This window comes from Mus caroli, chromosome 7 (assembly GCF_900094665.2).
Source record: "Mus caroli chromosome 7, CAROLI_EIJ_v1.1, whole genome shotgun sequence".
NCBI classification, from domain to species: domain Eukaryota; kingdom Metazoa; phylum Chordata; class Mammalia; order Rodentia; family Muridae; genus Mus; species Mus caroli.
In genome coordinates, this window is record NC_034576.1 from 18,416,202 (window position 1) to 18,433,197 (window position 16,996).

Sequence of the window (16,996 nt, forward strand, 5' to 3'; positions counted from 1 at the left end):
GTGCAGCACCCACCTCAGAAGCCAGGCAGAGATGTGCAGCACCCACCTCAGAAGCCAGACAGAGATGTGCAGCACCCACCTCAGAAGCCAGGCAGGGCTGTGTGTCTGGAACCAGAACCTAGAGGGCAGTGGGTAGAGACACTTGAATTCCTCTGCTTATTGGCCACCTAGTCAAGCCACTACCAGAGGTAGGGGACAAACCATGTGCAGTCTGTCATGGTGGTACACTCAACTTTAATCCCACCACTGGGGAGGCAGAGGCTGGCAGATCTATGAATTCAAGGCAAGCTCTAGGCTAGCCAGGGCTACATAGATGAGACCCTGTCTCAAAAGAAAAAACAATAGACATGCCAAATGATTGAGGAAGACACTTGTTGTTGACCTCTGGCCACTACACACTCATGTGCATTCACAGGCTCTTATATACTCCCATCCAAGCTCATTCGTATGCCATACGTAGACGGGAAATAGAGACATGAAAATGAGGCATGGAAGTTGAGGAGCATGCGTGGGCTCCCAGTGCTCAGAGGCAGGATTAAGAGTTTGAGGCTAGGCTGGAGTACACACTGAGACCCTAGAGAGAGATGTAGGGATTATTTTTTTATGATTTATTTATTGTGTATATGAGTACACTATCACTGTCTTCAGACACACCAGAAGAGGGTATCAGATGGTTGTGAGCCACCATGTGGTTGCTGGGAATTGAGCTCAGGTCCCTAGGAAGAGCAGTCCCTGCTCTTAACCTCTGAGCCCTCTCTCCTGCCCTAGGTGAGTTAATTTGAAGTGCTTTGGTGGTAACTGCTATTGTGATTAACATGTTTATGCTGCCTGTGAGTGGATGTCTTTCCCTTGCCTGAGAGCCCAGTGTCATCAGTGCATGCACTCTGGAGGAGCCCACAGTGCGTGTATCTCAGGGTGTGGGAATGTGCATTCTCTAATTACTAGGAGCACTTGATGAGGGTGTGGAGTGTAGCCCTGCTCTATCAGCTTCACTCTCAGGCAGTCTGGGATCGCCGAGTTAATGGTTCTCATTAAAACTGTGGATGACAGGTCTAGAGAAATGGCTTTGCAGAAAAGAGCATTTGCTGCTCTTTCAGAGGACTGGAGCTTGTTTCCCAGCACCACATCAGGTGGGTCACAGGTGCCTATAACTCCAGTGCCCTCATCTGGAGTATGGGCACCTAGATTCACATGTACTTACCCACACTCAGACACACAAGAGGCACATACACACACTCGAAAGGTAATAAAAACAAATCCTTAAAACTGTAGATTTGTGGAATTCTTGGCTCCTGTGGAAAAGCCATACACATCTTTAGCTGATAAACCATCTCTCCAGCCACCAGCACTGCACTGAAAGCCACCGTTGAGTTTCGCTTGAATCAGCCTGACATAGGCCAGAAACACAAGGTGTTTTAATTTTAGGATAAAGTAAAAGTCATTATTGAGTGATTTCCTGTTGTTTCCCTATAGGGGGTGTAAGACAGGAAAGAATGGACATGTCCTTCAAGGCCAAGGCCATGATTGTGGGGACCAGTACAGGGTTAGTAATTGATTTTGGCTGTTCAAATGAGATCTGATGTAGTCTAGGCTGGCCTTGAACTCCTGATCCTCCTACTTTGTTTCCTAATTCGCCTCCTTCTTTATATTCAATATTTTAAATATATTTTGCCCACACTTAGTCTGTGTACCCCATGCATGCAGTGCCCATAGTGGTCAAAAGAGGGTGTCAGTCCTCTGGAACTGGATTTACAGTCCATTGTGATCTGCCTGCCATATAGGTGCTGAAACTGAACCTGGGTCCTCTGCAAGAGCAGCCAGAACTTTTAACGCTGAGCCATTCCTTTAGCCCCTCGTTTGCCTATTTGTGTGTTTGTGTGTGTGTGTGTGTGTATGGGGGGGGGGCGTCGTCGTAGTTTTGCTCATTCCATTTTTATGATTTTAATTTTTATATTACAACAGTCTCACACTATATAACCCAGATTGGCTTAAAACTCTTCCTGCTTCAGCCTCCCAGACTACTGGAATTACAGGCATGAGATGCCATTCCTGCTTGCCTATTTGTTTTAAAGGCAAGGTAACTAAGGCTCTGGGCGTCCCACCGAGAAATTTCTCTATCCCTACCACAACTGGTAAACAAAGCCAGGGTCTCCGACCTCTCTCCCATACTCTTCTTTCTGCCCCAGTCCTCAATCTCCTGGCGCTGTGTCCCTTTAAATCTTTAACGTCAATCAGGGCTCTGGTTTTAAGGGAACATCGAGTAATATACCTCCCCTTGAGTGCATCTGCCTGTGTCCGGACCGGGTTACCGGGTTTCCGGTTCGGCAGTGTTGGGCTTTGGGAATTTGTCCCTACTCCCGTACATCTGTTTCCATCCCGCCCACCTCCTCCCTGTCACCTCCCGCCTACTCGTCCAGTCTTGCTCCTCCTGGTCCCTTTGCCAGGGCCTTCCTTATTTGGGCACGGCTCTGAACCCCGGTCGCTCATTGGCTCAGGCCGTCACGCGCGCGTCTGTCAACAAAGGGGCGGGTCGGAGTGCGCAGCGTGCCAGCCCGCGCGAGGGGGGCGGGCCCACAAGGCTAGAGTGCGCATGCTTGTGGGTCGCCCTTCTCCCTACCGCCTGGAGGAGGCGCTGCGGGTGAGGGCGCCTGGGGGGCGTGTCCGGGTGTTTGGCGGGGGTCACCGGAGGGGCTCCAAAGGAGGCGGGTCCAAGATCTGGGGGATTCGTTTGCTTCTAAGCGATATTTGAGCTCTTGGGGGAAGTTGTGGATGTGGAGGGGATACTTTAGGGTTCCCTGGGGCTTAAGAAACCTTGGGTTCATTTATTTTGTAATGTGGAAGGCTTGGTTGCATTTTATGAGTGTCCTTTGTGACTGTGACTGGGGGTGTATGGTGGGCACAAGATGAGAATATTTCGGGGCCAGAATCCTTGGGCTTGAATACTTCCTACCTTTGTCACCAAGGGCAGGAGGACACTTTCCTTTCAGTGGCTCATCTGCAAACAGCTGCGGGATTCGGGACATATGTCTGCTATTGTACCTCTCCTGGTACCACTGGGGGCTATTGAAATTTATTTGGTTTGGGATTCGTTTTAAATGGGGTTTTATTATGTCTGGGTTCTTTCATGGTTCCTGAACTTCGGGGGAATGACGGGGTAGAGTCAGGACTGGTGTTTGGAATGAGCTGAGGCCCACTGAGTCACTTGTGATCTCAAATACTTGAGATTCAGGTATTTTGTGTGTCTTCAGATATATGAAAAGTTATTGATGGTTGGACTTTTCTGTGCTGGACAACATACTGGTTTGTTTGTTTTTTTTAATTTTAATGTATATGGTTGTTTTGCATGCATGTGTATCTATGCATCACATACGTACCTGGTGCCGTTGGAAACCAGATCCTCTGGAACTGGAGTTACAGAGAGCCTTCCTGTGGGTGCTGGGAACCAAACTTGAGCCCTCTGTAAGAGCAGCAAGTGCTTTTAACTGCTGAGCCATCTCTTCAGCCCTCTATTCTTATTTTATTTATTTATGAGACAAGGTCTCTCGGTAGCACTAGTTGGCCTAGGACTAGATATATAGAACAGGCTGGCCTTAAGCTCACAGAGATCCACTAGCTTCTACCTCCCAAGTGCTGGAATTGAAGGTGTGCACCACTTTGGGTTTGTTTAGACAGGGTCTGGAACTCCTTAGCCTCCTGTCTCATGTCATAGCCTCCCAAGTGCTGGGACTACAGGCATGCTCCACCAGGCTTTGTAGGGGAGGAGATTGAGTTTTTAAAGGAGAATTTGAAAAAGTCTGGACATTGGTGGGACATTAAGATACTGGAAGTGAGGGTAGGAGGTTTGGGGGAGGATTCTTAAGATCGGGGTCCTGTCACTGGTGATGCGTTTGGAGGCTGAGGTTTGAATGGCACCTGCAGGACCATGAAGTGCTAATTTATCAGAATTGTCTGGATTTAGAGTGGGCAGTCTATCCTACAGCATCAGCTAACTTTTTCTGTGACGGACTAGGTAATGAATTATTTCCAGCCAAACAGTTATTGATGCAGCCCTGTTCTTTTTGCGTGAAAACAGCCATAATTTGTTTCCATAGAACTTAATTTACAAAGACACGCAGTGGACTGGACCTAATTCTTGGCATGTAGTTTTACTTTAGTTCTGTTCCATTGGCATGATCAGGGCTTAAAAGTATGAAGGGTTATCCTCTTCATTTTTGTTTGTTTGTTTGGTGGTTTATTTTTAGACAGGGTCTGACAGTGTAGCCCAGGTTGATCTGGAACGCTGCATCTTTTTGCCTCAGCCCCTCCAGTTCTGAGATTACAGGCAGCGTACATCACCATGCCCTGCCGGAGGGTTATTTGCATGTGGAGATGTCTGGAAGGGATGGGCCAAAGATGGAGACAAGGGGTCTGCTACTCACTGGTAAGTAGAAAGTGGGACAGAAAATGTTGCCATCAGACTCATTGACAAAACTGCTTCCAGATTAGTTGATGTATGCAAAGCCATGGGAAAACAGAAAAGAGTCATTATTAAGGATACCCTCAATAGATGCTGTGACTGGGGCCTGTGGTCCCACATACCTGGGAGGCTGAGGCAAGGTGATTGCTAGGAACCTGACGAGAGCCTGTCTTACCTAGTGAGTTTCAAGGCAGCTGGGGGCTAAAGAGTGAGATCATGCCTCCAAAAATAAAGAATCTCAAAAAAACTTGAGTATAGTGTTTTACATTTGTAATCCCAGAATGAGGAATCCCAGAGGATTGGATTGCTGTGAGTTCAAGACTAGCCTGAGCTACCATGAGGCCCTGTCTTCAAAAGGAGATAAAGACCCATCGCCATCATATTTAAGTACCCCATGGCCAGGCTGGAGAAATGGCTCTGCAGTTAATAGCACTAACTTCTCTTCCAGAGGTCCTGAGTTCTAATCCCAGCAACCACATGATGGCTCACAGCCATCTGTAATGAGGTCTGATGCCCTCCAGTGTGTCTGAATACAGCTACTGTGTATGTGTACATATATATAAAATAAATCCTTTTTTAAAAAAGAAGAAGAAGAACCCTATGGCCCAAAACAAGTGGAGAGTGAAGTCCTTTTTTTCTTTCTATTTTTATTTACTTTATGTCTATGAGTGCTCGGCTGCATGTACACCTGCATGCCAGAAAAGGGCATCAAATCCCTTTATAGATGGTCATGAGCCACCATGTGGGTGCTGGGAATTGAACTTAGGACCTCTGAAAGAGCAGACAGTGCTCTTAACCGAGAGCCATCTCTCCAATCCTAAGAGTGAGTTTCTTAAGGGCCTGTCTAGTTCTGGCTTCATATTTTCCTCCCCTGCCTAATCACTTCATCCCTGTGTGTGCTCCAGCAGCCGAGACTATGGAGAAGGCTGGACCTGGCTGCTGGAGGGCACATGTAAGGAGGAGGAGCTTGGTCAGCCTGGTACTTTCCCTTAAAGGTCAAGCCAGGCGTGGTATTGCACTCCTTTAATTCCGGTACTTGGGAGACAGAAGCAGGTGGGTCTCTGAGTTGAAGGTCTATGTAATGAGTTTTAGGACAGCCAGGGCTACACACAGAGAGACCCTGTCTCAAAAAAAAAAAAAAAAAAAAACCCAAAAGCAAAAACAAAAACCAGTTTTAGGAGACCAGGAAATTTGGGGGGCATCCCTCTGCTTACCTGGTGTGGGGCTGGAAGAGTTTTGTTCTCTTGGCCATGCTAGGGACACAATCTAGCCTAGTAAGTAGGCTACCACTGAGCCACAGCCCAAGTCCCTCACTGGGTAAAGTCATGCGAGTGCTGTTGCTGTACCACAGAACCACATTCCCAGCCCTTTTCTGGGGGATTCCAGACAGTGGCTCTTACCAGTGAGCCACGTCCCTAGCCAAAGAGAGAAAGTGTGTGTGTGTGTGTGTGTGTGTGTGTGTGTGTGTGTGTGTGTGTGTGTGTGTAATAGGTCTCATTCTTCCTCCCACATGCAGTGGTTAGGCTTGCACCCCTCCACTGTCTGGGGCACACAGTTCTCAGTGCCTTAATTTGGCCTGTCCCCTGGGCAGAAGTTTAAGTGTGGGTGGTGTTGGGAAGAAAGGCCACGAGCTCACTGTTGCAGCCTTCTGTGTCTGCAGGTGGCCTGGAGAGCTCCCCACTACCAACCTGGCCCTGAGACTGAGTGACTACCTGCTGCTGCTTGTCATTGCTGCCCAGCATGGACAGGGGCAGCCTCCTGCCCTTCCAACTCTGGTGCCCCCGGCCCTTCAGCAAGTATTCCCAGAACCAGCCGCGCCCGCCTTCCACAGCCCTCAAGCCGCCAGTCTGCCCTGACACAAGCAGCGGGACTGAGCCCGACCACAGGCCAGCGCGCTTGGAGAGCAGGCCACCTGCCGTGGCTGCAGAAGCCCCCGCCTCCCAGCATGCTCCACTCCTCTCTACAGCAGCTTCCGGCGATGAGGGTCGGGTCCTGCTGGACACGTGGTATGTTATCAAGCCTGGAAATACAAAGGAGAAGGTGGCCTTCTTTGTGGCCCACCAGTGTGGTGGAGGTAGCCGGGCCAGCTCTATGAAGGTCAAAGGGCACTGGGGCAGTGACAGCTCCAAAGCCAAGAGGAGGAGGCGCTGCCTTGAGCCCACCAAGGCTCCTCCAGACCATGGGGGCCGAGAAGGAACCCCTGCCACTGAGGTGACCCCCACTTCATCCGGGGATGATGTAGACCTGGTCTCTGTAGCAGAAATGGTGGCCCTGGTTGAACAGAGAGCTGCCCTGGCCCTGCAGAGTTATCCGCGCCCCAGTACCCCAGCTCCCGTGGTCTTTGTGTCAGCTGATCAGGGGGGACCAGCCAAGGGGCTAGGGTCAGAAAGGCGGTCTGGTGGTGGTGACTGCAGCCGAGTTGCTGAGGCAGTGGCCCACTTTGAGGCCCAGCGGGACAGCCCTCCTACCAAGGGTCTCCGCAAGGAGGAACGGCCGGGCCCTGGGCCCGGCGAGGTGCGTATAGCTTTCCGAATCTCCAATGTCCGAGAGCCCCATTCACCAGATGGCAACTTACCCAATGGGGGTGGAGGCCGGCCTGGTTGTGCCTACCCTGGTAGTCCTGGACCTGGGACTCGAGCCAAAGACAAAATCACCTGCGACTTGTACCAGCTTATCAGCCCCTCCAGGGATGCCCTTCCCAGCAATGTGGAGTTCCTATTGGCCAGGGCTGATGAAGCCAGTGAGGGTGAGACACCAGCCCCCGCCAGGCCTGAGGACACTCCACCAGCACCGCCTCCACCCCCTGCCCGGGACTGTGGTGCGTCAGGATTCCATGTAGATGTGGTGGTGACAGGTGTAGTGGATGCGTGCATCTTCTTTGGCAAAGATGGCACCAAGAACGTGAAGGAAGAGACTGTGTGCCTGACAGTGAGCCCTGAGGAGCCACCCCCACCTGGCCAGCTCTTCTTCCTGCAGTCCCGCGGTCCAGAAGGGCCTCCTGAGCCACCCCCAGCTGATATACCAAGCACAGTGCCAGGCCCCGATGATTCTGAGGGCACAACGGACACCTCCCTATGCCGCCTGTACCGGCATGTGTCACATGACTTCCTGGAGATTCGCTTCAAAATCCAGCGTCTTCTGGAGCCACGGCAGTACATGCTGCTGCTGCCTGAGCACGTGCTCGTCAAGATATTCAGCTTCCTGCCCACACGGGCCCTGGCAGCCCTCAAGTGCACCTGCCACCACTTCAAGGGGATCATCGAGGCTTTCGGCGTTCGTGCCACGGACTCTCGCTGGAGCCGAGACCCGCTCTACCGAGATGACCCTTGTAAGCAGTGCCGCAAGAGATACGAGAAGGGTGATGTGTCACTCTGCCGCTGGCACCCCAAACCCTACCACCATGACCTGCCTTACGGACGTTCCTACTGGATGTGCTGCCGCAGAGCCGATCGCGAGACACCAGGCTGCCGCCTGGGCTTGCATGACAACAACTGGGTACTGCCGTGCAATGGAGTGGGTGGAGGCCGTGCTGGCCGGGAAGAGGGGAGGTGAAGCCTGTGGATGAGGGGACACCTGCGATACCTAGCCCCTCCCCACTTTGCCGGGAGCTGGGGACCAGGACTAAGTCACCAGCCAACACCTACCAGTCCATGCAGCGTCCATCTCCCACCAGAACTGGGACCAGGTTTGGGATCAACAGGGTAAATACCTTGTTTGACCTCTGTTGGTTTTTTATTCTTCAGAGCCAGGGCCATGGACCCTCAGAGAGGGATGTGGTTTTTTGCCTTTTTTTTTTTTTTAAATCAGCATCTCAATTTCACCTCCATCCATCCCCGAGTCTCTCCACCCTAAGGACCCACCAGCAGGGGGCAGACGGCAGCTAATTTTGGTACCACCTGAGGCTTTCCTCAAGCTGGCCCTCCGTTCTGTGCCTCCCCCAGTTGTCTTTGGAGCTGTGCTTACCAAGGCGCTGCATGCTCTGAGGGTGGCCCATCCAGGCCCTTAGCTCACAACTCAAGTTGGCACTTTTTTGAGGCAGCCCAGCATTTCTAGATGTTTCCTCATTAAATAAAAAAAAAAGTTTTCTTCTGAACCTCAAACTACCAGAGTCTCTAGGGGAAGGAGGGTTGAAGTCCCCTCAAGCGTAGGAGAACCCCTTAGGCTCTTGTCACTGACTCTTTCCTCAGTAAAGCTGTGAAGCCCCTCGCCTCACTCCTGGATGACAAGCCAGCCAGAGGGACAGGCCAGCGGGTCTGGATTTCGCCGGGATTCTTCTTCCACTTTGGGGTCCTCTCTGAGGCATTAGGGTCTCTGCACCTACCCCACCCCAGCCACAAGTTTCTTTAGAATCTCTTGGTTAACCTGGGACCTTAATTTTGAGGCAGTTTGGTCCAAAATATTTTTGTCTGGGGTTTTTCCTCGTTTGGGGGTTTCATTTTATTTTCTCCTTCATTGTGGTCCCGGGAGCTTCTCGTGTGTGGCGTCTGACCAGTTTTGAATTGGTCCTTTCTATAAAATCAATATTTATAACGCTGTGCCCAGCCTGGTGTGTGTGATGTTAAGAGGGGATGGTAACGGAGAGACCCATAGGTTTGCTTAGCAGAGAGAACTGGAAAGGGAGAAGGCACCCATCCCTAGCTGAGTCCCTAAGCCTCAGAAAGACTTAGTTGTTTTAAATGTCTCACAACAGTGGTAGCTTCAACAGGGTCATTTTTTATTTCTCTCAAGAACCTATCCCTGGGAGCCCTCATCGCTGTGGTCTGTGACTGCAAGGGAGTCCTGCTGTGACAGAAAGGGAAGTAAGTCCCTTGGTGGCAGAGGAGCTCCACACACTGTGAATACCTCTCATCCATCAGAACTCAGATGTGCGCTGTCATGCTCAGCTTATGTGGAGGGTGAGGTTTGGATTTCAGATCTTCATGCCTGCACTCCACTACTGAACTGTCTCCACAGCCTCTCATTTTTATATACGTGAGACACGCTGGGGGTAGGTGCCAGGCAGTGGTGGCCCACGACTTTGGTCCCAGCATTTGGACGGCAGAGGCAGGCAGATCTCTGAGTTCATATCCTTTTGTGCATGTACGTGTGATGTGTGAGTAGCACAGGTGCACATGTGGGACTGCACATGTGCGTAGGTCTCTTCCCACAGTAGGTTTCAGGAATCAAACTAAAATCATCAGGCTTAGGCAACAAGCATTTCTATCCACTGAAACTTTTTCACAGACCCAAAAAATTCGTTTTCTATCCCATTTACAAATAACCAGATGGTGAGTGTGTGTGTGTGTGCGTGTATGTATATGTGTATGTGTGTCGCTGAGAATGGAACCCAGAGCCACACGTGCTAGGCAGGGGCTCTACCACTGAGCCACGCCCCCAGCCCCTCACTGGGGGATTCTAGGCAGGGGCTCTACCACTGAGCCACACCCCTAGCCCCTCACTGGGGGATTCTAGGCACTAAGCTACATTTTCAGTCCACTTTTAGATAGGGCCTCACTAAATTGCCAAGCACGTTTGGAATTCATTCTATCCCAGGCAGGCCTTGAACTTAATGAGCAAAGATGAACAGACCTGTGTCATCATTCCTGGCTCTTCTGTGAGTTATGGCTCAGGTTCCCAGGAACTGTGCTGAAGTTGACTAGGAAGCTCGTGGACACCCTTCATCTTACTTAGATGGATGGTTTTGCACATACTGAGCAAGTCCTAGGTGACTGACAGGGTTCATCCTGGAGTATGTTTTCTAAGCAACTGTGCATTCACCAAACTGGCCTTAAGAATAAGGTGGTCTAACTGAGACAGGATTCATTGTGTAGCCCTGGCTGTCCCCGAAATCTACTTACTTCTGTCTCGCGGGTACTGAGATGGAAGGTGCAGTCATGACCCACTATGATGATGATGCCCTGTTGGTACTGTAGTAGGTTTGGTGTGGATCTTGGAAGCCTGTTTTATTTTCATTTTATTTTTTTATTTTTGGTTGGTTGGAAGGGATATTTTTGGTTTTTAATTTTTTGGTTTTGTTTTGGCTTTTTAAAGCAGAGTTTCTGTGTGGCCCTGGCTGTCCTGAAACTTACTCTGTAGACCAGGCTGGCATGGAACTCAGAGATCCACCTGCCTCTACTGCCTGAGTGCTGGGATTAAAGGCGTGCAGCACCACCACCCAGCTAGGGAGCCTGGTTTGGTTTTGTTTGTTTACTGGGCTTGAGAACCTCCGGCTGGCTATGGCATGGTATAAGCCTGTTATCCCAGCACTCAGGACCGAGTAGGAGGATTCTGAGCTTGTGGCTAACCTGGACACCATAACTCCAGAGAAGTCAGGGCTATATGTACCTCATTTGGAGAGATGGCTCAGTGGTTAAGAGCAAAGGCTACTCTTCCAGAGGATCCAGGTTCAATTCCCAGTGTCAGTATATGACAGTACACACATGGCTTTAACTCCAGTTCTAGAGGATCTAACACTCTCACAAAATACAATTGCACATGAAATAAAATTATAAAAAAAAGAAAGCAGTAGGGCTGGGTGTGGTGGCTTTTCCTTTCAATTCCAGTGACGGTGGAGTCATGGCTCTTATGTTCAAGATCTACATAGAAAGTTCCAGGCCAGCCAGGCATTGGGGGCACAGGCCTTTAATCCCAGCAGTCTAGAGGTAGAGGAAGGTGAATCTAAATTTGAGGCCAGCTGGTCTATAGATTGAGTTTCAGATCAGGCAGGGCTACACAGAGAAACAAAGTCTCAAGAGAAAAGAAACTCTTCACTAGAGTTGCACACACAACAAAAGGAAAGGGTAGCTTCGTCCAGGTGGACCTCTGCCTGTTCAGTCCATTCCTACTCTCAACCTGTCAAAGGCAGTATTTCCCAAAGAATCCTGGAGGCAGCTTCACTTGAAATACCTTCCTGCAAAGAGGTCCCACTGTGGAGTATGAACCTTTCATCCTCTTGCTCTGGAAGATCTCACCTTTGCAGTGAGGAAGTTCATTTAGTGACACTTTTCATGAGCGCTGTGGCCTTCAGTTCCCCTTAACCCTCGAGGTTGTCACCCCTGAGCCAAGCAGACCGTAGACCACCGAACTAGGCTTCGTCTCTGTCCTAAGTTATGAGCCCATGCCCACGTGGAGTACGGTAGCAAATGAACTGACATCAAACATTAGCCACAGAGGATTCATTTGGTTGGTGGTGCTGGTCCAAGTGCCAGCCCGTGACACATCATTTGGTCCCTTGGAACCTTCCAGTTATTTACTTCAGGACAGAAGCCAAAGGATTCCTTATTTCTTTTGGCTCTTTCGTGCCCTCAGTGTTCCTTGCATCCTTGAAACACGGTGGCTTCACATGGTTGTAGCATACATCTGAGGTGAGACTGGCCACCCTGCACTGGCTCAAGGTGCCCCTGTCCAGTCCACAGCTAAGTGTAAGATTCCTTCAAGGTATCAGTCTGCAGGCTAGAGTCCCAGGTACTCGGCCAGGAACACAGCAAGGATGCGGCTCAGGTTATGCACAGTGGGTGGGTGGAGGTTGGCCTCGGTGTCAGCAGGTGTGTGCCACACAGCAGGGAAGGGCGTGGCAATGAGGTGGAGCACCGGGACCCCTGAGGGGACAGGATATTTCATCCATCAGATGCAACCCGAAGACGAGTGCTTGCTGACCTCTCAACCCAAGACCTTGGGTATGCTAAGCAAACACGCGACCTCTGAGTTACATCCTCAAGCCCTGAGGAAAGATTTTAAATATAAGAAGGTACATGCTGTTTAAGAAAAGTTAGTGATGGGGCTGGTGAGATGGCTCAGCAAGTAAGAGCTCTCTCTGACTGCTCTTCGAAGGTCCTGAGTTCAAATCCCAGCAACTACATGGTGGCTCACAACCATCCGTAATGAGATCTGACTCCCTCTTCTGGTGTGTCTGAAGTCAGCTACAATACAGTGTACTTATGTATAATAATAAATCTTTGGGTCAGAGCGAGCAGAGGTCCTAAAAATTCCATTCCCAACAACCACATGAAGGCTTACAACCATCTGTACAGCTACAATGTACTCACATACATTAAATAAATAAATAAATAAAAAGAAAAGTTAGTGATGCAGCAGGCTACCACCAAGCCTGTTGACCAGAGTTCAATCTGGCACATTGTAAAAGAAGACAACAGGTTCCCACGAGCTGACCTCTAACCTCTGACCTCCACCGGCACCTCCATGCACCTGCATGCTCACAATAATGTTTTAATTGCTGGGTGGTGGTGGTGCACGCCTTCCTTTAATCCCAGTAGTCGGGAGGCAGAACATGTGGGCCGTGGTGAGTTTAAAGAGGCTAGCCTGGTCTACGTAAGTGAGTTCCAGAACAGCCCATACTACATAATAAAACCCAGTCTTATAAATAAATAAATAAGGACTGTTGTTTACATAACAAATCCAAGAACCTCAAAACTGAAGGACCTGTAGAGGCAGAGAAGGAGGCCCTTGTTCCTCACTGGACATATCTGATGCTTGCTATGGGGCTGCAGTGACCATCTCACCTACTTGGCTCCACCTCCCCAATGCTGGGACTACAGATCTGCACCACCAAACCCAGGCTACTGACTGCTGGGGATGCAGCCCAGGATTCATGCACAAGAAGCAAGAGCTTTACCAAAGGAGCCACATCTCCTAGGTTCGTCTAAGGTAGGCATCTACTGCCATTACCCTTATTTAGTTAATCATGCTTAACTATTTGGTTAGAAACAGGGTCTCACTATAGTAAGTTGTCCAGGCTGGTCTCATTTTCTTTTTTTTTTTTTTGGTTTTTCGAGACAGGGTTTTTCTGTGTAGCCCTGGCTGTCCTGGCACTCACTTTGTAGACCAGGCTGGCCTCGAACTCAGAAATCCGCCTGCCTCTGCCTCCCGAGTGCTGGGATTAAAGGCGTGCGCCACCACGCCCGGCCTGGTCTCATTTTCTTTGCAGGTTTTAGGATGGCTTTCTATTGTTGGCCAGGGGGATGGGGTTTAACAGATGTGGGGATGTGGGTGGGATGGTGTTGGTTGGGTGGTGCTAAGATAACTTAGGCAGGGGCTCTACCACTGAGCCTCGCCCTGACCCCTCACTAGGGGATTCTAGGCAGAGGCCCTACCATTGAACTATACTCTCAAAATTTATAGGCTCATATAATTCTCCTGCTAAGACTGTAGTCCTGTCCAGTACTACTGTCTTTTACTCCCATTTTATAGCTATGGAAATTGAAGCAGAGAAACAGACATACTGATTTGCCTGAGTTCTAGCCCTAGTAAACAGTACAGTAAGATTTGAACCAAAGTCCTTCCTTCCTTGTGTGTTCACAGAGGCAGCTGGCCTGGGGAGTAGCTCTGACACCTCATTCCTCACCCACCTGGAGAGGCACTCACTGAAGGAATCAGTGAGGAAAAGGATGCTCTCCTGGCATGCAAGAGGCAGCACTGTGCGCTTTCTGTATACTGGGCTCAGCTCCAAGTCAAATCTTGACCCTTATTTGCATATTTAATGCCCTCCATACTCCCCATTTTACAGATGAAGAGATCAGGACTGAGCCACTTGCCAGCAGTCCCTAGCCTTGGGAAGGAGGCTTCCTTGTACCCCTCACCCCAGCAAGTACCTCTGCGAAGGAAGGGGATGTGGTCATCTTCCACAGGGCCGGGGGGCTCCCCGGGTTGGAAGTACATCACTTCCTGGGGGTGAGACTGGAGTAGGTTCAGCCGGTGAAGGCGCTTCTCTGGCGAGGAGTGGGATTAGAGAGCAAGATCATAGTCAGCAGTCAGATAGATATGCCACCCCAATACCAGTGCATGTATATGTGCTCCATGTGCGTACAGTGCCTGCGGGGCCAAAGGAGAGTACATCAGGTCCCCAGAACTGGAGTTATACATGGGTGCTGGGACTCGAACCCATATCCTCTGAAAGGGCAGCCAGTGCTCTTCCCCACTGAGACAGCTCTCCAGCTCCATGTGTTTCTTTTTATTGCACGTTGCCTACTCTGGTCCCATGTACTCCTTCTCTGTGTAGGAGGAGGTGGATGCCTCCGTTTCTTTTTCGTACTCGTCCTTGTGTGGTTTGGGGAGTGGAGTCAGTTCTCTCCCTCCAACTTTACAAGAGTTCTGGGGAATTGACGGGCTGCCAGGCTTTTAAGGCAAGCACCTTTACTCACTGAGCCATGCTGCTGACCCCCATGTCCCTCTTCTAGTCTATTTATTTATTTAGACATTTTCAGAGACAGGATCTTCAGGTGCTGCAGCCAGCCTCATACTCTATATGTGGCTGAGGATGACCACGAGCCCTCCTTAATCCTCCTGCCCTACAACTACCTCCCAAGTGCTGTGTCACCACCAATATCAGTTGTTATTTTAGATAAGACCTTGCTTCATAGCCCAGACTTGCCTAGAATTCACACTCCTCTTGCCTCAGCCTTACAAGTTCTGGGATATAGGTGAACACCACCAGGCAGCTTATCCTAGACTGAAACTCATTATGTAGCCCAGAATAGCCTTGAACCTGCAATCCCTGTGCCTCAGCTTCCTGCGTGTTGGTATTACAGGCATGCACACCATGATGGCTAGTTCACAGCGATGCCCCCTTAGCAGTGTCACCATGCTTGTTTTCCATAAAAGAAGTAGAGGTTTGAGAGACCAGTGTCTTGTCCAGGCAGACCCAGGGTTTGAAATCAGGTCTGTCTCACACAGGAATTCTACTGTTGCCCAGCTGTGGCAGCGCACACCTTTAATCCTAGCACTTAGAAGGCAGAGGCAGGTGGATCTCTGAGTTTAAGGCCAGCCAGGTCTATAGAGTTCCAGGACGGCCTGGGGCTACACACACACACACACACACACACACACACACAATCTTTCTCAAAAAAAAAAAAATCAAAACTAAACAAAAGAATTCTCAGAATCACTACACTTGACCTTCATAGGGTCAGCTTGTTTCTTTCCTAGTTTCTTAGCCCAGGGATGGGAGGGAAGGCTAGAGGATACACAGGGGTCAGGTGCCTGTCCACCCCAGCCTTGGCCTGCCCTCCTTACCGATGCTCCTCAGTCGCTGGAACCAGCGGGCTGTGCGAGGGAAGTGACTGAAGAAGATCGGACTGGATGCTCCCAGAAGGTCGAGGAGGACAAAGAGCTCCTAGGGGAAGGAGTCCAGTGCTACTGACCCACCCCTCCTCCCCCCTCCCCACCTCCTGCTCCAGAGCCCAGAGGAATGAATCTTACAATAGCCTGGATCCTGGTGGGGCCAGGGCTGTGCGGTATAGACTCCATGATCTGAGCTAGGTGCCGGGAGCCATACAGGGAGTCCTTTGGTCCCCACTCCTTCAGTGCCTCCTCCCCATCCAAGAAAAGCAGCTGCAGAGTCACCGGTGCTGCCTATAGGAGCAAGCCACCAAATCAGCACCAACCCTTGGCATCGGCCCACCCGTGGCCTTGCCTATTTATTTGCACATCTGGGGTGGAACAAACCAAGTGTCCTCATTCATGCAGTGTGGTGACAGAAGTCACAGGTTAAGCCAGAGGCCTGGGTTCAAGTCCACGCTGTAGGTGGTTGTTAGACAAAGTAGCTACCTTTTTGTTGTTGTTGTTTTGTCTTGAGATAAAGTTAGGACAGCCCAAGCTGGACTGCACCTTTCCAGCCCTCCTGGGATCACAGGTGTGCAGCATAATGCCCATTTTATTTTGTCTTGTTTGTTTCTGTTTTTGTGCTGCTGGAGAATGCTCTAGGGATGCCCATATGCTAGACATGCAGGGTTTCATCCAATTGCCCAAGCTACCCTTGAGCTCACTCTGTAGCCCAGGCTGGCCTTGAACTTCTCTGCTCCTCAGGCCTCCATGTCTGGAGGAGCTGGGATTACAGGCCTTAGCCACCAGGGTTGGCTCAATGTCTTCATCTATGAATGGGGTTAGCAACAGTTCTGTTCACAGGATCACATTTGAATTCAGGTCTGTAAGAACTGAAAACGAGTCAGCTCTGGTTATTATTACTTAAGTCTAGCTGGGGCAGACAGACAGACAGACAGACTGATGGACAGACCCACTGCACAAACAGCAAAACACAATTAGGACAAATGCTTCCCAGATCACCAGCTTCTGAGGGTCCAGGAGGCTGCAGGCTGATCTGGCCAGCAGAGGCCACTGGGTCACTGGACAGGAGCATTTGCACTGAGAGTGAGTTGATGGGACTTGACCTAGCAAAGAGCAAACAGTATTCCCAGGCAAGGGGACGGCCTGGACCAGAGCTGGGGCCAGGGGGCTGTGAGAGGAAGGAGAGGCGTTAGGAAGATCAACAGTTTTCCAGGCTTGGTTTGTAACAGAAGCACTGGGGAACCAGAGAAAGGGTCTGAGGAGGACAGAGACTTGATGAAATGTGTGTTTTCATTCCACAGATTTCTACTAATGTCGGACTTTATTCTCACTCAGGGAGACATAACAGGAAGGAGAAGCCAGGTTCGTATCATTGAACATACTGAGCTTAGAGAAAAGTCATCGGCAGTGACCCAAAAGTTACTTGGGGTGGGGGTGGGGGGGACGAGAGCCTGCCAGGAGGGGGTTGCGGGGGGGGGGGGG

The 16,996-nt window shown here is 50.3% G+C and overlaps 2 protein-coding genes across 7 annotated transcripts in view; one reads left to right on the forward strand and one right to left on the reverse strand.

Moving 5' to 3' along the window:
• The window catches only part of Fbxo46 (F-box protein 46), a 17,835-nt gene extending 8,844 nt beyond the window's left edge, over window positions 1-8,991 (forward strand). The window contains exons 1-3 of one of the 5 annotated variants that reach the window (XM_021167250.2): window positions 712-2,638; window positions 4,299-4,420; window positions 6,101-8,991. In XM_021167250.2, coding sequence (XP_021022909.1) covers window positions 6,197-8,008 — 1,812 coding nt within the window. In that variant the 5' untranslated portion in view covers window positions 712-2,638; window positions 4,299-4,420; window positions 6,101-6,196 and the 3' untranslated portion in view covers window positions 8,009-8,991. Of the gene's footprint in view, window positions 1-711; window positions 2,639-4,241; window positions 4,421-6,100 lie in introns of those variants that run through there. The other 4 variants (XM_021167247.2, XM_021167248.2, XM_029479623.1 and 1 more) reach the window with 4 other exon arrangements.
• A 2,071-nt stretch (window positions 8,992-11,062) lies between these two features.
• Qpctl (glutaminyl-peptide cyclotransferase like) overlaps window positions 11,063-16,996 on the reverse strand; it is a 9,236-nt gene continuing 3,302 nt past the window's right edge. Inside the window, exons 4-7 of one of the 2 annotated variants that reach the window (XM_021167251.2) lie at window positions 15,650-15,802; window positions 15,464-15,563; window positions 14,044-14,160; window positions 11,063-12,033 (exon numbers count right to left, since the gene is read on the reverse strand). In XM_021167251.2, the coding sequence (XP_021022910.1) occupies window positions 11,888-12,033; window positions 14,044-14,160; window positions 15,464-15,563; window positions 15,650-15,802 (516 nt within the window). In that variant the 3' untranslated portion in view covers window positions 11,063-11,887. The remainder of the gene's footprint in view (window positions 12,034-14,043; window positions 14,161-15,463; window positions 15,564-15,649; window positions 15,803-16,996) is intronic. The other variant, XM_021167252.2, reaches the window with a different exon arrangement.